Source organism: Amblyraja radiata, chromosome 10, assembly GCF_010909765.2.
Source record: "Amblyraja radiata isolate CabotCenter1 chromosome 10, sAmbRad1.1.pri, whole genome shotgun sequence".
Lineage (NCBI taxonomy): Eukaryota > Metazoa > Chordata > Chondrichthyes > Rajiformes > Rajidae > Amblyraja > Amblyraja radiata.
This window is the reverse complement of record NC_045965.1, coordinates 12,613,345-12,638,358: the sequence shown is the minus strand read 5'-3', so window position 1 is coordinate 12,638,358 and position 25,014 is coordinate 12,613,345. Positions and strand designations below refer to the sequence as shown.

Below are 25,014 nucleotides of genomic sequence, written 5' to 3'. Positions count from 1 at the left end.
CACAAAGAGACACAAACAACCCAGCGGTATGAATATTGATTTCTCTAACTTCAAGTAACCCTTGCACCCCCTCTCTCTCCGCCCCACACTCATCCTAGTCGTTGTACTAGTTTCACTGTTGTCCTGCTGAGTTTCACTGCCTGTATTAAGTCTGAAGAAGGGTTTCGGACCGAAACATTGCCTATTTCCTTCGCTCCATAGATGCTGCTGCACCCGCTGAGTTTCTCCAGCACTCTTGTCCACCTTCACTCTATCACCTACCCCACAGCCAACACCAACAATGGACCATTGTGGGCTCCACCTTCCCTTGATCATCGTTGCTTTTTTTCACATATTTCATTCATTTGTTCTATCCACCTTCTATATCTGTCGTTTCCCTTTCCCCTGACTCTGTCTGAAGAAGGGTCTCGTCCGGAAACATCACCTAGTCCTTTTCCCCAGAGATGCTGCCGGATCCGCCGAGTTACTCCTGCATTTTGCGTCTTAATTCAGGCGTCGGCTGAATATCCGTGCAACACAAGGGTCGATGCGATTCATTGCTGGCAGCGACTCGCACAAGCGAGGAAACGGCCGAGCAAGAGGTGGCGCCGCTTGATAGCATAATCCCTGGGAATCCTGTAACAGCGAGAAAGCATTCTCTTAATCCTTGCTTCAGCAGGATCATCAGCCTATTGTGTCCCAGGAGAGACAGCCACAAAAAAAAACATCATTTTTTTCTCTCTCTCTCTCTGTCTGCATCTCCCTCTCTCCCCCTCCCTCTCCCTCTCTCTCCTCTCTCTCGCTTCTGATCTTGAACAGCACGGCGATGGTAACGTAGAATCAACGAGGCATCTTCCAATTGCTGGGGAAATCTACGGCGCAGAATTAATTGCAAGGGGGGAGCGAAAGAAAAAGGTGTGGATTTATTTATTTGATGTCTGGCGGTCGATTTATTTCAGTGTCGAGGAAGGATTGTGTTTGAGAGTTCCCCAACCGCTCTCTATGAAGGCAGACGAGGGGCTACGTTTTTCAATGAGACTATGCTACAATCATTGGCAACAAATCGCTTCCTCTGCTCTCACCGCCGCTACATTTCACCGGGAAGCCCCTCTCTCCTATCTTTCTGTCAACATGCTGCCTCGCCTTCCTCCTTCTTCTTGCCGTTTGTGACATGACTCTAAGGAGGAGGAAAAAAAACATTAACACAAATATCAAAGGGGAGCAATCCAGGCTGGAGAGTGAATGACGAAAATTAGATCCGAAGACGAACAGGGTCTAAATTATCCGGCTAAATCGACCAGAGCCAGCGGGGAATATCGCATAGCCTCTATTTCTAAGCTTTTTTTTGGTCTTATCAACTACAAATACATATCTGCAGCTGGTCTAACCTTGGAATCATGGGCTGCATTCAGAGTATAACTTGCAAATCAAGAATACGACGGGAGAATATTGTGGTGTATGACGTTTCTGCAACCATTGATCAGTGCCCAACAATCATTGAGGAGAATTCTCTAATTGTTTTACGGTACAAGACTCCATACTTCAAGGCTTCCGCCCGGGTAGTCATGCCCCCTGTACCTCGCAATGAAATGTGGGTGGTCGGATGGATTCAAGCTTGCAACCAAATGGAATTTTTCAACACCTACAGCGACCTCGGAATGTAAGGGAATTTAACAACGGTGCAGTGTGTGGCATGTTGTACCTTGGTTATCATTTGACTCCTTAAAGGCGGCACTCGTCAAGGTGGCTGCAGCCGCCTCGCAGCGCCGGAGACCCGGGTTCGATCCCGACCTTGGGTGCAGGGGGGGTGGGCGAGAAATTGGGATAACACAGAACCGGTATGTAGAACGGAACTGCAGATGCTGGTAGATACGGAAGATAGACACGGAGTGACTCAGCGGGTCGGGCCACATCCATGGAGAGGGAGGATGGGTGGCTTTTCAGGTCGGGACCCTTCAGTCTCAACCCCGAAACGTCGCCCATCCTTTTTTCCTCCAGGAATGCTGCCCGAACCGCTGGGTTGCTCCAGCACTTTGTGTCTACAGAACGGGTGATCGATGGTCGGCATGGACTCGGTGGGCCGAAGGGCCTGTTTCTATGCTGTATCTCTGAAACTAAACTGAACTAATAGTTTATGAAATCGAGCGTGTTATGTGTTATTTGGACTCGCACTAGCAGTTAGCAAAAATGCCCAGTGCAACTAAAAACACCACCGCCGGGCAAATGGATTTTATTGCAAAGAATTTGCACATCTCCTCATTTTATTTGAACTAACTTGGCCCCACATCCCTCGAAACTTACCCTATCCATGTACCTGTACAAATGTTTCTTAAGCCTCTGTTGTTCTCAGTATTCAATTCGGTTGTGGCGAATTGGCGTTGTAACTCTATCAACCTTAATGCTTGAGATAGCGTGGTGTAAATGTAGCTCTCAGTGCCTTGAGTTTACATTGATTTAATTCAGCGTGGCAGGGATTGTTTGTCCTTGGACTGTTTTTATTTGAGGCAACATGCATGTCTGGTACATTTTTTGTTTATATTTAGTGTTGGGAGCACAGTTAATGGTGTGTTGCTTTCTGCAACCAAACAGTTAATATCTGTGCAGACTGACACTTACAAACTAAACATTGCGCACCTGCCCACATTTCTTTCTAGGAAATTGAGTCCGTTTTGAGAGGCAGTTCTTGCAATTGAATTAGACGTCGGCTGCACAAACTATTAGATTTACGTTGAAATAAACAAAAGCAAGGAGCCTCTTCAAAAAGCAAAACACAAAGTGCTGGAAGAACTCAGCGGGCCAGGCAGCATCGGTGGAGGGAATGGATGTTTCATCCAGTACTCATCCAGCGTTTTGTTCAAGATTTCAGCATTTACAGTTTCTTGTCTCTCCAAGATGCCCATTCAAATCGTCGGTTAATAACTTGTATCCTGATTTTAAAGCATTTCCAAGAATTCGAATGAAATGGTGACGCAAGGAACTGCAGATGCTGGAATCTTGAGCTAAACACAAAGTGCTGGAGTAACTCAGCGGATCAGGCAGCATCTCTGGAGAAGGGTCACCTCTTCCTTTTTTCCAGTGATGCTGCCTGACCCGCTGAGTTACTTCAGCTTTTTGTGTCTATGATAAGTTTAAACCAGCATCTGCAGTTCCTTCCTATACATCTCTGGAAGACATGGATAAGTGAAGTTGCGGGTCGGGACCTTTCTTCTGAGATGTTGCCTCAGCCTCGGAGTTCCTCCAGCACGTCGTATTTTGCACAAAATCCCAGCGTCTGCAGTCTCAAATGTCCCCATTGTACTGGCGCTGAACTGTTAAGCAACTATGACAATGGATTTCTGCGAAATCCAACATATTTCTGCGAAATCCAACATATTTCTGTATTGAAAACGAGCGGTTCTTCATTCTGCAAATAAGATCTCGAATCAGTCTGCAGTAGGGTCCCGACCTGAAAATCCGCCTAGTTCCCTCCGCAGATGCTGCCTGACCCACGGAGTTCCTCCAGCACTTTGCGTTTTGCTCAAGATTGAAGCATCTGCAGTTCCTTGTGAATCGGTAGCGTGAAATGTGCTGGGATTCGTTTGAATTTGGCCTTTGACTGCTCAGAAAGTAGGGAGTAAAATTCAAGCTTCCAAAATCATGCCTTCATACTAAATGGGAAAGTAATTGTATATTCCCGAAACAATTTGCTTTTAAGAGACATTTTCACCATCAGCAAAGCACACCATAGAACCCATGACATCGCTTATTTTAAATGCAAATCCACCAACCACATTTTAATCAAACACGCAGAAGTGTCACAAGCAGCTACTATCGCAACGTTTAACAATTGTACAGGTACATGGGTTGGATACGTTTAGAGGGATATGGGCCAAACGCAGGCAGGTAGGACTGGTGTAGAAGGGTCCCTATCCGAAAAAAATGCCTGTCCATTCCCTCCACAGATGCTGCCTGACCCGCTGAGTTCCTCCAGCATCTTGTGTTTTTTTTGTTGTAAACCAATATCTGCAGTTTCGTTTAGAGAAATTGCTCCCCTTCCCCATTAAAAAAAACCATTTAAAGTTCTATCGTTTTTATTTAAAGAATAGCATCGTCAATCACTATTAGCGGGGTATCTGCAGAAAATGATTGGGCCTGGACAGATTCGCATTCTATAGGGAGCGACTGATGACTGAACGTGTAACACATCCCAGTTGAAACTGGATGATAAAAGCGAGAGACAAAGGCAGGCACCCGCACTGGAACTAAGCCAGGCGCTTCACATACAGTAGCAGAGATATGTATAGATTGCTGATGTATCTTATGTCATCGTGTTGTCCTTGCGTGGGGAATTCCTTAAAGCTTTGTCCTTCCCGTCTATACCTTCACCCTCATTACCCACAACATTCCTTGGCCACAAACTAAACCGAACTTTAGGATGTTGCCAGTTTTCGAGGGCCTGAACTACCGGGAGCGGTTGAGTAGACTATGATTTTATTCCTTGGAGCGCAGGAGGGTGAGGTGTGATCTTACAGAGTTGCATAAGATCGTGAGAGGAATGGATAGGATGAATGCACAGAATATTTTACCCAGATAGGGGAATCAAGAACCAGAGGCCATGGTTTAAGGTGAGGGGGAAAGATTTACTAGGAACATAGAAACATAGAAAATAGGTGCAGGAGTAGGCCATTCGGCCCATCGAGCCCGCACACCATTCAATATGATCATGGCTGATCATCCAACTCAGTATCCTGTACCTGCTTTCTCTCCATACCCCCTGATCCCATTAGCCACAAGGGCCACATCCCTCTTAAATATAGCCAATGAACTGGCCTCAACTACATTCTGTGGCAGAGAATTCCAGAGATTCACCACTCTCTGTGTAAAAAATGTTTTTCTCATCTCAGTCCTAAAAGATTTCCCCTTTATCCTTAAACTGTGACCCCTTGTTCTGGACTTCCCCAACATCGGGAACAATCGTCCTACATCTAGCCTGTCCAACCCCTTAAGAATTTTGTAAGTTTCTATAAGATCCCCCCTCAATCTTCTAAATTCTAGCGAGTACAAGCCGAGTCTATCCAGTCTTTCTTCATATGAAAGTCCTGACCTCCCAGGAATCAGTCTGGTGAACCTTCTCTGTACTCCCTCTATGGCAAGAATGTCCTTCCTCAGATTAGGAGACTAAAACTGTACGCAATACTCCAGGTGTGGTCTCATCAAGACCCTGTACAGCTGCAGTAGAACCTCCCTGCTCCTATACTCAAATACTTTTGCTATGAATGCTAACATACCATTTGCTTTCTTCACTGCCTGCTGCACCTGCATGCCTACTTTCAATGACTGGTGTACCTTGACACCCAGGTCTCGTTGCATCTCCCCTTTTCCTAATCGGCCGCCATTCAGATAATAGTCTACTTTTCTGTTTTTGCCACCAAAGTGGATAACCTCACATTTATCCACATTATACTGCATCTGCCATGCATTTGCCCACTCTGAGGGGCAACATTTTTACACAGAGGGTGGTAGGTGTATGGAACTACAGTAGCAGCAGAGGTATTATCACAACTTTTCAAAAATATTTGGACAGGATAGGATTAGGGGTATATGGGGCTGGAGGGGCCAGTGTAGCTGGGACATGTTGGTCAGCATGGGCTAGTTGGGCTAAAGAGCCTGTTTCCATGCAGTATCACTACGACTCTGAACAGCAAACGGGACATTCATTGCTGAGACCATCCAATGCATCAAGTAGTCCAGATGTCAACAACAATTTTTGTTAATGGATTGTAGCATTTAGCTTTTGTCCCTGATTCGGAGATATGGCGACACTTTGGTGCAGTGGTAGAGTTGCTGCCTCACAGCGCCAGTGACCTGGGTTTGATCCTAACCACAGGTACTGCCTGTACGGAGTTTGCACGTTCTCCCATGGGTTTCCTCTGGGTGCTCCAGATTCCTCCCACATTCCAAAGACGTGCAGGTTTGTAGTTTAATTGGCTTTGGTAAATTATCCCTTAGTGTGTAGGATAGAACTAGTCTACAGGTGATCGATTGTCGGCGTGGACTCAGTGGGCCGAAGGGCCTGTTTCCATGCTGTATCTCTAAACTAAACTAAAATCTAAAATTCCCATCACTTCCCCCACCACTTCCCAGGTTTTATCCCACCCTCACCACACTTTTCCATGAATTTTCCTCGCACTGAAGAGGCAACTAAGAGTCGACCACATTGTTGGGACAGGTATCACTGAAAGATCAGATAAAGACAGCGGTTTTCCTTTCATAAAAGCTCGATTGGTTCTTAGGACATTGTTTTATGAATTCGAACTTTATTTAATTGAATTAGTAAATTTATGTGACATCCTTTTGTCTCCTTTTCCTTACTTCAACCAACGGTCAAATCAACCCCTACCCTTTACCTGTATCCACCTATCGCTTGCCATGATAGACACAAAATGCTGGCGTAACTCAGCGGGACAGGCAGCATCTCTGGAGAGAAGGAATGGGTGACGTTTCGGGTCGAGACCCTTCTTCAGACATAATGTCACAGGAAAGGGAAATGGACGATGATTCTCCTTTAACTTTCAGTCTGAAGAAGGGTCCCGACCCGAAACGTCACCCATTCCTTCTCTCCAGAGATGCTGCCTGTCCCGCTGAGTTACGCCAGCATTTTGTTTTTTTGCTCAAGATTTCAGCATCCGCGGTTTCTTGTGGCGTTGTCTGCACTTCCCTTGTTTGATTGCAATTCCCCATCTGCCATCTGTTGAACTCATTTCTTCTGGATCAACGATCTAGGGTCCCGATCTGGTAACCTAATCATTGTCAGTCTGAAGAAGGGTCCCGGCACGAAACATCACCTATCCATCTTCTCCAGAGATGCTGTCTGACCCGCTGAGTTACTCCAGCACTTTGCCTCATTTTGTGTAAACCAGCATCTGCAGTTCCTTGCGGCTACTATGATGTGTGTAGATAATGAATTTTAAAGAAGGAATATTGTCGACTGGGGTTCATTGTTGGCCTTGATCCAGGCTCGTTAAAGAGGTGTTTTGGATCCATCATTAAAAGTACGATTGCCAGAAAGGCATGTTTTAATGGACAACTTAGACGAGCAGAGCAGCAAATGGGATCTAATTGAAACCTACTGATTAATGAAGGGCCTGGATAGAGTGGATGTGGAGAGGATGTTTTCAGTAGTGGGAGAGTCTAGGACTAGAGGGCACAGCCTCAGAGTAATATGATGTAACTTTAGAATGGGTATGAGGAGGAATTTCTTCAGCCAGAGGGTGGTGAATCTACGGAATTCATTGCCACAGGCGGCTTGCAGAGGTCAAGTCATTGTGTATTATTAAAGCGGAAATTGATTAGTACAGGCATCAAAGGTTACGGGGAGAAGGCAGGAGAATGGGGCTAAGAGGGAAGAATAGAGCAGCCATGATGGAATGGCGAAGCAGACTAATTCTGCTCCTATGTCTTATCATCTTATGATCTAAAGCCTGGGACACTGAGTTTTGTCCGGGATCACTAAAATCAGAGTGAGGAGACAGAAAAATAAATAATCTATGGGTTTGTAAATCTGGAGGAAGTTACAAAGATAGACAGGGTAAAATCATTAAGTTATTGGACCATAATCATTTGCGGCAATTAACTTTGAATTGTAAAGTGTAACAACTTGGAGATGGTTCTTAATAAACAAACACTTTAGCGACCTCTCCTTTTTATTTCCCGATATTTGTCTGTTCTACAATACCTCTCCCTTACCACCAAACCTTCCTTTAACAGCCTAAAGTTACAATGCCATAAAGGCATACAGCATAGAAACAGGCCCTTTGGCCCATCTTGTCCATGCCAACCAATACACCCCATCAAAGCTAGTCCCATTAGCCTGCATTTGGCACATATACCTCTAATCCTCCTATCCGTGTATATGGCCAAATGAGCTTTAAATGACCTTTAAATATAGTATCTGCCTCAACTATCTCCTCTGGTAGCTCGTTCCATAAACCCATCACCCTCTGTGTGAAAAAGTTGCCCCTTAGCTTCCTATTAAATCTTTCCCCTCTTAACTTAAAACTATGCTCTCAAGTTCTTGATTCCCCTACCCTTAGAAAAAAGACTCTATGCTTCCTCCCCATCTATAACCCTTGTGATTTTATGCACCTCTATAAGATCACCCCTCAGACTCCTGCGTTCACATAATTAAGTCATAGCCTGCCCAACCTCTTCCTGCAGCTCAAGCCCTTAGGTTTTGACAATATCTTCGTAAATCTTCCCTGCTTTGTTCTGAAAACCCCTTCCAATGGTTTGAAAATGTTCACGAATGTATATTTCTGCTGTCCAACCAATTTGTCTTACTATTGTTGGTATTTTGTTACCAGCTATCTTTTGGATAAAGAGAATGTCATTATCGTTCTTAGTTCAGGGTACTAGTTCAGCCCAGTAACTACCACTGTGATTCTATAATGTCTTTTAAGGAAGGAGGAATGTCCCTTGGGATTTTTCACACATATTTCGTGGATGGAAAATCGGTTTTGGCAAAAGAACGCAAAGTGCTGGAGTAACTCAACAGGCCAGGCAGCATCTGTGGAGAACATGGATAGGTGATGTTTTGGGTTGGGGCCCATCTTTAGACTGGTTTTGGCATGTTTGTATAGAGAGGATAAAACTCAGTTATCAAATATAATAGAATATAAAATGGTACAGCACAGGATCAGACCCTTCGGCCCACAATATCCATGCTGAACATGATACCAAGTTAAATTCATCTCCCGCGTGTGATCCATATCCCTCCAATTCCTGCTTAACCGTAAACCTATCTAAACGCCTCCTAAATGCCAGTAATCTACAGTACTTTGGTTTAATTAAACAAAATGATTACATTCCCACCCTCTCTCAATGTATGGGGACATTAAAATTTTCAGCAAGAGATAAATCATAGAATAATAGTGCACAAAACAGGCCCTTCGGCCCACAATGTCTGTGCCAACCATGATGCCAAGACCTACATGCATGTGTTATCTACCTACACATAACCAACATTCCTCCATTCCCTGCATATCGATATTCCCATCCAAAAGTCTTTTAGACACCACTATCATTTCTGCTTCAACCTACCACCCTGCCAGGCACTCACCACCCACTGTGTAAAAAACCTGTCCCCGCACATCTCCTTTAAACTTAGCCCCTCTCAACTTAAAGCCATGCCCTCTAGTCTTTGACTTCCACAGTAACAACATAGAAGATAAACAATAGGTCCTATTAATACAATCCCGTGATGGGATTAGTAGGTTGTTATTTCATGCTCAAGACATTGTAAATCACAGGAAACAATTAGCAAGCCACTTGGTGCATTAGTCAATAGAAGTACTGTAAGTGCAGCAATGCCAAGTGGCAATATATTCACCCAGAGCTGTTCATAAGTTATAGGAGCAGAATTAGGCCATTGGGTCCATCAAGTCTACTTCCCCATTCAATTATGGTTCATCCATCTTTCCCTCTCAACCCCATTCTCCTGCTTTCTCCCCATAACCCCTGACACCCGTACTAATCAAGAATCTGTCACTCTCCACCTTAAAAATATCCATTGACTTGGCCTCCACAGCCGTCTGTGGCAATGAATTCCACAGATTCACCACCCTTTGACAAAATTAATTCCTCCTCGTCTCCTTTTATTCTGAAGCTTTGCCCTCTGATCCTAGACTCGCCCATTAGTAGAAACTTCCTCCCCACATTCATTCTATCCAGACCATTCACTATTCGGTAAGTTTCACTTCTCTTCATTTCCCCCCCCCCCTCCCCCCTTCCCCTCATCCTTCTAAACTTCAGTGAGTACAGGCCCAGTGCCATCAAACGCTCATCATATGTTAACCCACTCATTTCTGGGATCACCTACTGTCTCCAATGATGAGATGGGGGCACTTGCACTGTTAACTAAGTACTGTTCTGTTGCTTTGTGCAGTAGTTGTCCCTATGGACTAAACCAAGTCTCCCCTCTACTTCTCTCCTATCAACCCCGTCACCCAATTAACTGTTGCAGTATATTAAATATCTACTCCCAGCTATTAAAAATGTTCCACAACTGCTTAATATTACCCAACCTGACCTCCCGGTGGCTCAGCACTTCAATTCCCCCTCCCATTCCGAATCCGACCTCTCTGTCCTGGGCCTCCTTCATGGCCAGAGTGAGCACCACCGGAAATTGGAGGAGCAGCACCTCATATTCCGCTTGGGCAGTCTGCACCCTAACGGCATAAACATTAAATTCTCCAATTTCCGGTAGCCCTTACTGTCTCCTCCCCTTCTCAGCTCTCCCTCAGCCCTCGGGCTCCTCCTCTTCCTTTTCCCTTTCTTCTCCGCCCCCCACCCACCATCAGTCTGAAGAAGGGTTTCGGCCCGAAACATTGCTTATTTCCTTCGCTACATTGATGCTGCTGCACCCGCTGAGTTTCTCCAGCACTTTTGTCTACCTTCGATTTTACAGCATCTACAGTTCCATCTTAAATGCTTAATATTGTAGCATTTATAAGTAGCAACACGTGTGGTAAATAAGGTGTATGGTATGCTTGCCTTCATCAGTCGGGGCATTGAGCATAAGAGTCAGGAAGTCTTGATGCAGCTTTATAGAACTTTAGTGAGGTTGCATTGGAGTATGGTGTGTTGTTCTGATCGCCCCATTAGAAGAAGGACGCGGAAGATTTGGAGAGGGTGCAGAAGAAATTTACTAGAATTCTGCCTGGATTGGAAAGTATTAGCTCATTGGAGAGCTTTGAACTAACTACCTTTAATCGGACTTTGACTGTAGGAAGGGACTGCAGGTGTTTGTTTATAACAAAGATAGACACAAATGCTGGAGTAACAGTCTGAAGAAGTGTTCCTTCCGACCTGAAACGTCACCCATTCCTTTTTCTCCAGAGATGCTGCCTGACCAGCTGGCTTACTCCAGCACTGTTTGTCTATTTTTCATCAGACTTTATTGGAGTTTAATGTTATGTCTTTGCACAAGATGTTGTACCCCTTATCATTTATCTGTACACCGGGATGGCTTGATTGTATTCATGTATAGTCTTTGACTGGATAGCAAACACAGGCTTTTCACTGTACCTCAGTACGTTGCAATAATGAACCTAGCTATAAGGAGAGGTTGGACAAACTTGGATTGTTTTACCTGGATTGTTGGTAACTGAGGGGAGACCTGATCGAATTATGCAAAATTCTGAAAGGCTCAGACAGGGCAGACAGACACTCCTGGTGTGGAAATGTCAAAGACTGGAAGGCATAGGTTCAAGGTCTGTGGGGGAAAGTTGAAAGGAGATATGTGGGGCAAGTGTTTTACACAGAGAGTGGTGGGTGCCTGGAACACACAGCCAGGGGTGGTGGTGGAGTTAGATACTGTAGTGGTGTTTAAGAAGCTTTTGGATAGGTACGTGGATATGCAGGGAATGGAGGGATATGGATCACATGCAGGCAGAGGAGATTCATTTAACTTGGGAATCTGTTTGGCATGGCCATTGTGGGCTAAAGGGCTTGTTCCTGTGCTGTACTGTTCTATGCTCTTTCAGCATGGGGAGCAATGGGCGTGAGTTTAGAAGGATGAGAGGGAATCTCATTGAAAAATATAAGATTGTTAAGGGCTTGGACATGCTAGAGGCAGGAAACATGTTCCCGATGTTGGAGGAGTTCAGAACCAGGGGCCATATTTTGAGAATAAATGGTAAGCCATTTAGAACGGAGACGAGGAAACACTTTTTCTCACAGAGAGTGGTGAGTCTGTGGAATTCTCTGCTTCAGAGGGCGGTGGAGGCCGGTTCTCTGGATGCGTTCAAGAGAGAGCTAGATAGGGCTCTTAAAAATAGCGGAGTCAGGGGATATGGGGAGAAGGCAGGAACGGGGTACTGATTGGGGATGATCAGCCATGATCACATTGAATGGCGGTGCTGGCTCGAAGGGCCGAATGGCCTACTCCTGCACCTATTGTCTATTGAGTACTATTGACAGTGATATCGCTGGCCAAATATTTCATTTAATTGAAGAGAATAGTTGAATTAATTGAACGATGTGAGACCGTGTGAAAGGGAAACAATATTAAGCAGGTGTGGAATATATTTAAAGGCAGGGAGAAGATATTTAATCTATGTGCTATGTTAGGGGAATATTGCTGGATGGTTGAATAAAGGCATACGCTCAGATTCTTCACAACAAATCACACTTTAACGTCAAGAGTCAAGAGTGGGGGAGTGGGGCAGCACAGTGGAGCAGCAGTAGAGTTGCTGCCTCACAGCGCCAGAGACACGGGTTCAATCCTGACTACGGGTGCTGTCTGTACGGAGTTTGTACGGTTTTCTCCGGGTGCACCAGTTTCCGCCCACACTCCATAGAGATATAGGTTTGTAGGCCAATAGGCCTCGGTAAAAAATTGTAAATTGTCCCTTTTGTGAGGATAGCGCTAGTGTATGGGGAGCTCTGGTTAGTGTGGACTCGGTGGGCTGCAAGGCCTATGGATGTCTAAAGTCTGAAGTCTAAAGTAGAGTCACGAGTCAAGAGTGTTAAACCCCTGTCCCACAATGCGAGTTTACCCAAGAGCTCTCCCGAGTTAAAAAAAAATCAAACTCGTGGTACTTCATCACCAGTATTTTTTTACTCTTAGACATTTTTCACACTGTTGAAAAAACTTCACGAGTTACCGCGTTTCCCGAGTACCTGCCGTTAGTATTGCGAGCCGCTACGAGTCGTCCACGAGCTCCGACGTACCCGCTACGCACATTCTACGTACTTACCATTAGTTTGATTTTTTTTAAACTCGGGAGAGCTCTTGGGTAAACTCGCATCGTGGGACAGGGGCTTTAATTGTCATATGTACCAACAATGGAACAATTAAATCCTTACTTGCAACAGCGTAACTGGCCTGTAAACACATTAGATGTGGATAATATATATCTAACACATATTCAATGTCGTAATACGAGTGCATACAATGATGCCAGGGGGGATTGTCGCCCAGCCGTGGCAACATTGTGACTCCCCCCCCCCCCCCTCACCATCCCCACCCTCATCAACTTGCCCGGAACGACCCAAGTTACCAAACTCACAACCGTCCTTTTACGCAGCAGTTGCAACACATTTCACCTTGTGTACAACAGAGATGTATACACAGAAGCTTCATTATCGCAGGCTTTCACGCCAGCCAGATGGAACTCCTTCCATTGACAAAGCTAATCACAACTCCTCAAAACAACAGCTCCGATAAGCAATCTCATACACATCACGATGGTGTTTTTATTGCACTACTATTTATTCGAACATTTATTGGCGTTCAACCTAGTTAGTGTTTTAGATGAACTTTCCCTACGGTTTTGTTCAGGGATTAGAAGCGGGTCAAATTGTAATGCCCCGTGAAAAGCTTCTTACAGTAGCAACATCAATAAAAAGCAGTTTTAATCAAATAGAAAGCATCGTATTGAAAGCCATATAAATGTGGGGGAAATTAACTGCTTCGAAAGTTTCCAAATTCATTGGGAACTGATCAATTTCTTTCATTGATCTAAATCAAGAATTAACAGCATCCGTGTCCCTGATGGAACCTAACATTTCTGAATGGGTTTCTATCATGGGGGCGAACCTCATCTCATGTGTTGAGTTACGCTTATTGCAGCAAGATCTGTGCAAAGTTTTCACTGTACTTCAACACCTGAAAATTTGCGTTGAGATAAGATATTATGATATTTTTGTAAAATGCAAAGTGCTGGAGTAACTCAGCGGGTCAGGCAGCATCTGAAGAGAACACGGATAAGCAATGTTTCGGGTCAGTAGGGGGTGAGGAAGCTGGAAGAGAGGTGGGGGTGGGACAAAGTCTGGCACAGAGGGGGAGTAGTGAGAGAGGGTCTCACAAAACTCCCATCAGACTTTGAAAACTTTGACTTTGTACGAAGCCCATATCTCTTAAATGAAAGAATACATTCAAACATGTTTTGTGGACGTATTACTAAGGGCGAGGTTTGTAATTATGTTCTTTGTAAATGTATCAATATTTTGGGGCATCACAGTGGTGCAGCGGTAGAGTTGCTGCCTTACAGCGGCAGGGACCTGAGTTCAATCCTGACTACAGGTGCTGCCTGTGTGGAGTTTGCACATTCTCACTGTGACTGTGTGGGTTTCCTCCAGGTGCTCCGGTTTCCTTTCATATCCTAAAAGATGTGCAGGTTTGTAGGTTAATTGGCATTTGTAAAGTGTAAATTGGCCCTTGTGTGTAGGATAGTGCTAGTGAATGGGGTGATGGCAGGTCGGTGTGGACACGGTGGGCTGAAGAGCCTGTTTCCACACTATCTCTAAAGTCGAAAATCTACTTGTTAACAGCAACTTGTGTCTTGCTGGAGATAAGCAGGAGATGTGTCTATCACAGAGTGTAAAATACTTATTGGTCTCGATGATAGTTATAAGTTTCAATCATTATCTATTGGCTTCATGTGGGCATTTCTTGAAAGATGCCTAATTGCTCTTGTGAAGATAGGGGTGCCACCATTGTGTAACACTGCAGTTTGTATGAAGATAGACACAAAATGCTGGAGTAACTCAGCGGGTCAGGCAGTATCTCTGGAGAGAAGGAATGGGTGACCTTTCGGGTCGAGACCCTTCTTCAGACTGGAGTGCAGAGATGCTTCCTGTCCCGCTGAGTTACTCCAGCTTTTTGTGTCTATCTTCAGTTTAAACCAGCATCTGCAGTTCCTTCCTATACAGTTTGTATGAAGAACTTGCACACGCCCCCTTTCTCCCTCCCTTCGCCCCACTCCCCTGAAACTCCCTTTTTGTGCCCCGACCAGGGTACCAACCCCGAAACGTCAGCTATCCACGTTCTCCAGAGATGCTGCCTGACCCACTGAGTTACTCCAGCACGCTATGTACTTCTGTGCAAACCAGCATCTGCAGTTCCTTGTTTCTACTCCTATAGAGTGCCAGTGAGAGTTCAAGAATTTAGCTGAAGTTGGTGATGAAGGAACAGTGTTATGTTCTCGTCAGGATGCGATTGGGTTACGCTTATTACACTATTTACATGTAGCATCCATTTTCATGTGTCTGCATTCATTGTTGTTTGAGTAAAAGTGAAATGTGACGTTGAATCCATCACAGATACATTGGGACATCTTTTTATTTATTTATTTCCTCGTAATTTCAATTAAAGCAGAGTCTGATAAACCTATCACAAGTTTTCTCTTTGTTTCTCAGAAGCATATTATTTGGATTGTTCTTGCTAATGAAATGATGTGATGAGATATGGCAAATTCATTTCTTCCCCCACAATTAATTATGGAGCTTTGATTTGATTGGTGTTCCATAAATGAGCACAAGGATCTTCTAAAGCTGCAGCCTATAATGGATAACATTGGGGGCAGTGTGAAATATACATCTTCTAGATGCGCTGGGCCGCATCCTCAGTGATGTGACCTGAGGTCATCGGGTGTTTCGGGTCTCACAACATCAGACACCCTCGCCCAGGCGACCCAGCCGGGGTTGACCAGGCCCCGACTTGTGACCCAGCAGCAACCGCCCACGGATCAGCCATCTTAATCCAACGCCACCTAGTGGCTTTCTCTGCGGCTTCGCTTGCGGATTGAATGGCCCTCCCCGTAATGCCCAACTGGTTGAGGCCTTTGCTGAGTGTGCGTCCTGTAAAGCCTCTACAGCCCACCTCTATGGGCTCATGGCATGTCTTCCAGCCACATCTCCACCAGTTCCTGGTACTTTGCGCGTTTCCTCTCGTTAACCTCTTCAATACGCTCTTCCCAGGGCACTGTCAGCTCCGGAATGATCAGCTGTTTTGTCACTTCGGAGGTGATGATCATGTCTGGCCGGAGTGATGTTGCTGCGATGTGCTGTGGACATTTCAGCTGTTTGCCCAGATCGATGTGCAGCTGCCAGTCAGTGGCTGTGTAGAGGAGGCCCGTCCTTGTTTGTGAAATGTCTTCAAATGACTTCCACGGTTAAGATTGTTATGGAAGTGGATCTGTGGAATTCAGTGCCACAAATGGCTGTGGAGGTCAAGTCATTGGAAACATTTAAGGCAGAGATTGACATATTCTTGATTTGTAGGGGTGCCAGGGGTTATGGGAAGAAGGCAAAAGAATGGGGGTTGGAGGGAAAGATAGATCAGCCATGATTGAATGGTGGAGTAGACGATGGGCCAAATAGCCTAATTCTCCTCCAATCTTAGGAATTTGGATCCATTGATGGGTCTGAAATATAAACAGATAGTAAGTGATTAATAGCCAAGGAAGGAGGCATATTGGTAAATGTTCAACAGATCACAGAGGTATGGGCATATGGGAGCTCGCAAGAAAAGAAATGAGGAATAATGGTTTGGGTAAATCAATAATGGTTGGTTAAAGGGGCCACAGTTTAAGAATAAGGGGCAAGCCATTTAGAACGGAGACGAGGAAACATTTTTTCTCACAGAGAGTGGTGAGTCTGTGGAATTCTCTGCCTCAGAGGGCGGTGGAGGCCGGTTCGCTGGATGCTTTCAAGAGAGAGAGCTGGATAGGACTCTTAAAAATAGCGGAGTCAGGGGATATGGGGAGAAGGCAGGAACGGGGTACTGATTGGGGATGATCATCCATGATCACATTGAATGGCGGTGCTGGCTCGAAGGGCCGAATGGCCTACTCCTGCACCTATTGTCTATAACTGCAAAGTTTAGCATTGAGAGAGGGGAGAGCAGTGGTATCAATAGTGAGACATAGGTGGGAAGGGTTGTGCAGTATGCAGAGGTAATATTTGGAGCAGAGTGGATGTCGAGGAAGGTTGCGGAGCTGGGAAAGGACATAGATCATGAGAGAAATAGTGTATAATATCATGAGAGGAGTAGATAAGGTAAAAGCACAGTCTTTTACCCAGAGTAGGGGAATCGAGAACCGGAGGACATCGGTTTAAAGTGAAGGGGGATAGATTTAATAGGAACTTGAGTGGCAACTTGATAAGTATATGGAATGAGCTGCCAGAGGAGAAACATAGAAACATAGAAAATAGGTGCAGGAGTAGGCCATTCGGCCCTTCGAGCCTGCACCGCCATTCAATATGATCATGGCTGATCATCCAACTCAGTATCCTGTACCTGCCTTCTCTCCATACCCCCTGATCCCTTTAGCCACAAGGGCCACATCTAACTCCCTCGTAAATATAGCCAATGAACTGGCCTCAACTACCTTCTGTGGCAGAGAATTCCAGAGATTCACCACTCTCTGTGTGAAAAATGTTTTTCTCATCTCGGTCCTAAAAGATTTCCCCCTTATCCTTAAACTGTGACCCCTTGAAAAATGAGCCAGGTACTATCGCAACATTTAAAAAAACATTTGGACAGGTGCATGGATAGGATAGGTTTAGAGTGGGCAAGTTGGGCCAAAGGGCCTGTTTCCACGCTGTTGACTCTAGGATGCTATGACACATAAAGGTAGGATAAATCTGCTGAATTTTCTGTGGAAGGCACCTTCAGGCACTTAAAATGCAGATAGGAGCTTGGTTGAAATAATTTACATTTGCATTCAAATTATTTTCTCTGTGGAATTGAACAAAGACTACTGCAACTTACATTCATAAGTTGCAGTAGTCTTATGCATAATAAATTATGCATTTTACAACTTTAGACTCTAGGGATGCAGCAGGGAAACAAGCCCTTTGGCCCACCGAGTCCATGCCGACCATCGATCACTCCTTACACTGGCACTATCCTACACACAAGGAACAATTTACAATTTTTCCACAGCCAATTAAGCCACAAACCTATACGTCTTCAGAGTGTGGGAGGAAGCAAGAGCATCCAGAGGAAAGCAACACTGTCACGGGGAGAACTTACAAGCTCCGTACAGCCAGCACCCGTAGTCAGGATCACAACCGGGTCTCTGGCGCTGTTATGCCCCTGTCCCACTTAGGAAACCTGAACGGAAACCTCTGGAGACTTTGCGCCCCACCCAAGGTTTCCGTGCGGTTCTCGGAGGTTGCAGGTGGTTGCCGGAGGTTGCAGGTAGTGGAAGCAGGTAAGGAGACTGACAAAAACCTCCGGGAATCTCCGGGAACCGCACGGAAACCTTGGGTGGGGCGCAAAGTCTCCAGAGGTTTCCGTTCAGGTTTCCTAAGTGGGACAGGGGCATAGGCAGCAACTCTACCGTAACTCGATCACTGTGCCGTATCTCAAAAGTAAGAAACACAAAATATTTATATCACACTACTTGACGATAGTATTATAGTTAAATGTAAAATGTAGGGAATAGAAGAATTTGGATTATGTGCTGACAGACATAATTTGGTATTGGTATTATGTTCGGCTCAGGCCTTGTGGGGCAAAGGGCCTGATCCTGTGCTGTGTTCAATGTCAATATGTTGTATGTAGAATATTATGAAATAGCCCAGTCATCATGACATTACCTCCTGTACATCCAAATACAATTAAAGTAGTTATACTGAAAGGGAGGAGGACTGATGAAATGTTCGAAGAGGATTCTTGCTTTTTGCTCTTTATAATTATAATTATAAACATGGATTAAAGAGCAACAGGAAAATAGCCCTGACGCAATATCCAATAATATGCTAGTAGAGTATTTAAATGTGATTGCCCATCTACTGTAACACAAAGTCTTTATTCTTAATTAGGAGCATAACAGGGTCATCAGTAACTACAGTGTACTGGGAGACTTCCCAATCTTTTGACAGACATTACATACGTCAGTACAGCACAGCAATGGGCCATTCGGCCCACAATCTTTGTGCTGAACATGACGTCAAGTTAAACTGATCTCACCTGCCGGTGTAAGATCCATATCCCTCCATTCCCTGCACTTCCACGTTCCACTGCAAATTGTTGATGTTATTCCTCGGCTTCACTTTCCCTCCTTATCCTTGGATTCTCCAGGTATCTAAAAACAATCAATGGCGGAGTATCCACATGCCTCTGGGATAGAGGATCTCAAAGATTGTCCCATAGAATGGTTTTATACTTGTTTAATATAGTGGAGTTATAGAGTCAAACAGCATGGAAGCAGGCCCTTCAGCCCAACTTGTCCACGCTGACCAAAATGGCCCATTGTCACTAGCCTATCCATTTTCTCCAGAAGATGCTGCCTGACCCATTGAGTTACTCCAGCACTCTGTGTCTATCTTTTCCCCATTGACAATATTTATTGTCTAAATATAACTCCACTCTGAATTCTAGCACGAATAATTCAGTTGAAGTTCTTGCCTCCAACATTGCCCCCCCCCCCCCAATACCCTAGTCATCCTACTAGTTCCACTGTTCACATCCTTGTGTCCCTTGATTGTCACCTCTTCCCCAGCCAACAATGGGCCATTATGGGCTCCACCCTTCCTTGGTCATCTGTCCCCAGCCCTGCTTTGTTCTGGCCTTTTCTTACCCCCAGTTCCCTCCCCAGTCTGAAGAAGGGTCCCGAACCGAAACGTCACCCATCCTTTTTCTCCAGAGATGCTGCCTGACCCGCTGAGTTACTCCAGCACTTTGTGCCTGAACCTGCATCTGCAGTTCTTTTCTACACATCATTTAAGGTCAACTTGTTTGGTTGGCAGAATTCGCCCGTAGTAAATTCTTGGTGAGTGAATGCTAGTTGCCTACAAATAATGCTCACTTACATTTATCTTTATCTAGGTCCAGCTGGGAGCTGCCTGACTTGCGGGAAGGCAGGGTTAAGGCCATTAGTGACTCTGACGGGGTGAGCTATCCATGGTACGGCAACACGACTGAAACAGTGACGCTGGTCGGCCCTATAAACAGGGTCTCTCGGTTTTCTGTCAGTATGAACGACAATTTTTACCCGAGTGTGACATGGGCGGTGCCAGTGAGCGAGAGCAACGTGTCCCAGCTCACCCGGATTAAGAGGGACCAAAGTTTCACCACGTGGCTGGTAGCCATGAACACCATCAGCAAAGAGAAGATTATCCTTCAGACAATCAAATGGAGAATGCGCGTTGACATTGAGGTGGACCCGATCAACCCATTAGGATACCGCGCTAGACTTGTTGGAAGGGCACAGCAGGAACAGCCACGGATATTAGCCAGAATGGAGCCCATACCTCCAAATGCCTTGGTGAAACCCAACGCAAATGATGCACAGGTCTTAATGTGGAGACCTAAACGTGGTTCACCTCTTGTTGTCATACCTCCCAAATAACAACACATTGCAGCTTCTCAAGAAATCTTATAAGGACCTGGTGTTATATATATATATATATATAATATATTAATCTCCTATTTCATCCAGCAGCAGCAGATGAACAAGGTTGGATTTTAATTTATTTTTATTTTGATATATATGTGTGCACTTTTTAAAAGGAAGTGAATGAAACCTTGATTTGATCATGGGATCTTGCTTGGCCGTTTACAGGAGTCTTGCACTGTGCATCCAATTCTGGTAACATTTAATTTGTGTGTGTGTGAGTGAGTGTGTATGTGTGAGCGAGCGAGTGTGAGTGTGTCTCTTTTGACAAGGCAACGTTCTCAGTCCAGCTGAACTGTCCAAGGTGCAGAAATCGACAGGCTGAAAGGCTCCACGGGTTTTTAAATGACCTAGGATTTGGGTAGGGGCTAACTTTAACTCCATAGTGCAGACTCCCAGTCGGACAAAAAAAAAATGCTTCCTCCTCTGGTTACTTGAGTATTTATTCGACGGATTGATTGACAACCTTTCTGCATGCACTTCCTCAAGCAAATCGACGGTTCCGAGTTCCCACCACCATCCAATTTCCGCATGCTTTGAGAGAATTCGAGCCTTTATCACAAGCGTTGCAATCAAATCAATTTTATTTTGCAATTATTTGGAATGTTTTTTTTTTTCCGGGGTCTAGCATCGAAACTTATGAGACTGAAAACAAAAACAAAACAAGTTCCCACTTGACGCTCTGCGTTATTCTGCTGTGAGGTTTGTTTGTTTGTTTCAAACGCGAGATGGCTGCGATCTTAAACAAACTGCACCACAGGTCGTGGTGATTTGAACCGAAGATTTCTTCAACAACAACAAAAATCCACACCTTTTACCTCGACGCAGTTGTTTGCTGAAAGAATTGCAGGAGCAATGTATTTCTGCAATGGATGTGAAGATTTCAAACCAACTGAATTGGGAAAACGGAGAGCTTTTTAAGCAAAGGTCCTATTTTTACGAGCGGATATTTGTGTATCCGAACTTGAATTAACATTGTCCATCATTGTAACTCTGGCACTCTGGAGGGGTCTGTTGCAGTACGTGTGGTTCATCTACTTTGTTTGCAGACTGGACGGAAAGGAGTGGCCATAAACATACACATGAACTGACTTGCTCTATATATAAATAGCCATTCTCAAAAGCATGAAGTGAGAACGCGGCGAGCAGAGGGACAACGTGTCACACACAAGTTGCGCGCACCTGCCTTCTCAGACTGATTCCCAACCTTGCTGAGGTCTTCGGAGAATTGGATGAGCAAATAAAACATAGCCGGGGCGACGGGGGAGTGAGCGAGAGAGCGGCACAAATGAGTAACTCTTTTACAAAGCGAGCGCCTTGAGTCCAAAGACCTTCCTTTGCGCCGTGTGATCGGTTTAGCATAAATTCAGGAATACACAACCCATTATGTTTAAAAACTGCATCTATAATTTACCCATCTGAATACTGTAAAATTGTATTAAACGACTGAATGTTATGCAAATGTGTCTTATTACGTTGCACTTTTATGTCACATTTTTAAAGTGAGCTTTTAAAAAAAATAAAACAAACTGCGGGTTGTGACCATGGTTGTGAGCTCAAACTGGAAGATTCTAAAATACCTGATTTGTAGCGTGGCTAAGCTTGGTTGTGCAGTGTGCCTTATAATACAGTGACATCTGTAGCTTTCCCGCCTCCCTCTTGGAGCACAGATGTGTTGGCAGATGTTTGGCTTACTAATCTGTTACTTGAAGGTTGATTGGACAACGAGTTGTGAGTTGGTGGATTGCATGCATTTCTGTAACTGAGAAATTTGCACTTTTGATTTTTGTTCATTTATACTTGAATTGTGTCACGTCACTTTCATTGCTGAGGAACAATGAAATAAAATGCAAATTTTTTTCTAAGTGTAATGAGAATATTTACTTTATAAGTGTATTTTGTTTTTTTAACTCGGAGGCGACTGTATTTCAATGATGTGAAATTCTACAGAATCCTTGTGTGTTATATGTGTGTTATATACGGAGTTTTGTACGTTCTCCCTGGGACTGCGTGGGTTTTCTCCAGGTGCTCTGGTTTCCTCCCACACTCCAAAGACGTGCAGGTTTGTAGGTTAATTGTCTTACTTAAATTATAAATTATCTCCAGTGTGTAGGATAAATCGCTGGTGGTGTGGATTCAGTAAACTCTAAAGTCCACTGAGTTACCTTGTGATTATCCAAAATTCCAGCATTTGCAACTCCTAGATCCACTCAGCATGGACATGTATCAATTATCTGCATACTGCACGCAAGCCAAAGTTTTTTCACGTGTACTGCGGGTTTAGGGAACCAGCTGCCAGAGGAGGCAGTTGTGGCAAGTACGAAAATGACATGTATGACTTGGCCTCCACCGCCGTGTGTGGCAATGAATTCCACAGATTCACCACCCACTGACTAAAGAAATTCCTCCTCATCTCCTTCCTAAAGGTACGTCTTTTTATTCAGAGACTGCCCGTTGGTCCTAGACTCACCCACTACTGGAAACATCCACTTTATCCAGGCCTTTCACTATTCGGCAAGTTTCAATGAGGTGCCCCTTCATCCTAAACTCCAGCGAGTACAGGCTCAGTGCCGTCAACCGCTGTCTGGAGACGAATACTCCCTTTGTTCTGAACTATACTCAGACCTGTTCCAATGTATATTCTTTAGACTTTAGATTTACAGCGTGGAAACAGGCCCTTCAGTCCACCGGGTCCATGATTGAATGGTGGAGTAGACTCGATGGGCCGAATGGCCTAATTCTAATCCTGTCATTTGTGAACTTGTCCACGCTGACCACCGATCACCCCGGACATTAGCATCATTCTCCACACTAGGGACAATTTACAGATTTTACAGAAGCCAATTAACCTACAAACCTGCACGTCTTTTGAATGTGGGAGGAGTCACGAGTCAAGTCAAGTGAGTTTATTGTCATGTGTCCCTGATAGGACAATGATATTCTTGCTTTGCTTCAGCATAGTACAGAACATAGTAGGCATTGACTACAAAACAGATCAGTGTGTCCATATACCATTACATACATAAATACTCACATGAATAAATAAACTGATAAAGTGCAAATAACAGATAATGGGCTATTAATGTTCAGAGTTTTGTCCGAGCCAAGTTTAATAGCCTGATGGCTATGGGGAAGCAGCTATTCCTGAACCTGGTCGTTGCAGTCTTCAGGCTCCTGTAACGTCTACCTAAGGTAGCGGGGAGATGAGTGTGTGGCCAGGATGGTGTGGGTCCTTGATGATATTGCCAGCCTTTTTGAGGCAGCGACTGCGATAGATCCCCTCGATGGAAGGGAGGTCAGAGCCGATGATGGACTGGGCAGTGTTTACTACTTTTTGTAGTCTTTTTCTCTCCAGGGCGCTCAAGTTGCCGAACCAAGCCACGATGCAACCGGTCAGCATGCTCTCTACTGTGCACCTGTAGAAGTTAGAGAGAGTCCTCCTTGACAAAGAGGAGCACCCGGAGAAAACCCACACAGCCACAGGGTGGACGTACAACCTCCGTACAGACAGCACCCGTAGTCAGGAACGAACCGGGGTCTCTGGCGCTGTAAGACAGTAACTTACCGCTGCGTCACTGTGCCGTCCGAAATGTCTAACTACATTATAGATACTACATTTGACATTGTCGACCACGAAGAGGACAACATGGAAGACATTTTCCTCTGGTCACAGATAATAACCAGAGGATAAGGAATGGGAGGGTGTGTGACTGAGATGGGAACGTACCCAAGCAAAGTGAGATCATCTTGGCAGAGATCAGAGAAAAATGTAAATGAAAGCAATATACACAACTACCACCCCAACGTTGAAAAACATCGATTCAGTTTAGAGGAAAAAGAGATTTTATACTGGATCTCACAATTCTCAATAACCATCATCTTCATAAGCAGAATGGCTCCTAAAAGGCATAAGACCATAAGGCATAGGAGCAGAGCTAGGCCATTCAGCCCATCAAGTCTGCTCCGTGATTCAATCATGGCTGATCTTTTTTCCCTATCCACCCCATTCCATAGATTCACTACCCTCTGACTGAAGGAATTCCTCCTCATCTCCTTTCTGAAGGTAGGTCCTTTTATTCAAAGCTTTATGACTAGCACCCAAGGGCCTGCTCCTGTGCTGTGCTGTTCTATGTCCTATGTTCTACATTCTATATGTTATTGAAGGTACAGGTTTCAGCTGCAGTAAGGTCTGGCTTCCACTAGATTGCCAGACCATCTGAAGGATGCCTCAGTCCAGGGGAACACTAATGGATCTGTGGAGCAGCAATGTGCTGCCCTCTCTTAACATCGAAAGCAACAAAGCTTCAACCAAGAGTACTTGGCAGTCAGCGGGGCCGCAGTGCCGACTCCAACACAAGTACAGTGTAGACACCAGTCTTGGAACTGGGCCATCTCCATGGCCATCTGTTGTCTCCTCCTTGACAAGGGAGCAACTTTCCACCAGTGTGACTGAGGTGGGAGGATGGCCATGAGGTCATAGGATCAGCACACCAACTTTGAGAGCTAACACTTGGCGTCATATCAGCACAGACATTGTGGGCTGAAGGGCCTGTTTCTGTGCTGTACTGTTCTATGTTCTAAGAAATGGGTATAAGTTGGTACAAGGGAGTGTCATTAATCATTTCATTGCAGAATGTGTAAATCTACATCTCCAATCCAGGAGGTTGTGGGCGGCACGGTGGCGCAGCGGGTAGAGCTGCTGCCTCACAGCGCCAGAGACACGGGTTTGATCCCGACCTCAGGATGTGTGTGGAATTTGCACATTCTTCCTTTGGTTTCCTCAGATTGGGTTTCCTCAGATTGCTCCGATTTCCTCCCACATTCCAAAGACGTGCGGGTTTGTAGGGTAAATTAACCCTCTGTAAAT

General features: G+C 44.9%; 1 protein-coding gene across 1 annotated transcript; it reads left to right on the top strand.

Moving 5' to 3' along the window:
- Positions 1-746: 746 nt before the first annotated feature.
- Positions 747-22,012, top strand: fam78b (family with sequence similarity 78 member B). The gene is made up of 2 exons (XM_033028035.1): positions 747-1,639; positions 19,580-22,012. The coding sequence occupies exons 1-2, from the start codon at positions 1,377-1,379 to the stop codon at positions 20,100-20,102; spliced, it is 786 nt and encodes a 261-aa protein (XP_032883926.1). The 5' UTR covers positions 747-1,376; the 3' UTR covers positions 20,103-22,012.
- Positions 22,013-25,014: the final 3,002 nt, after the last annotated feature.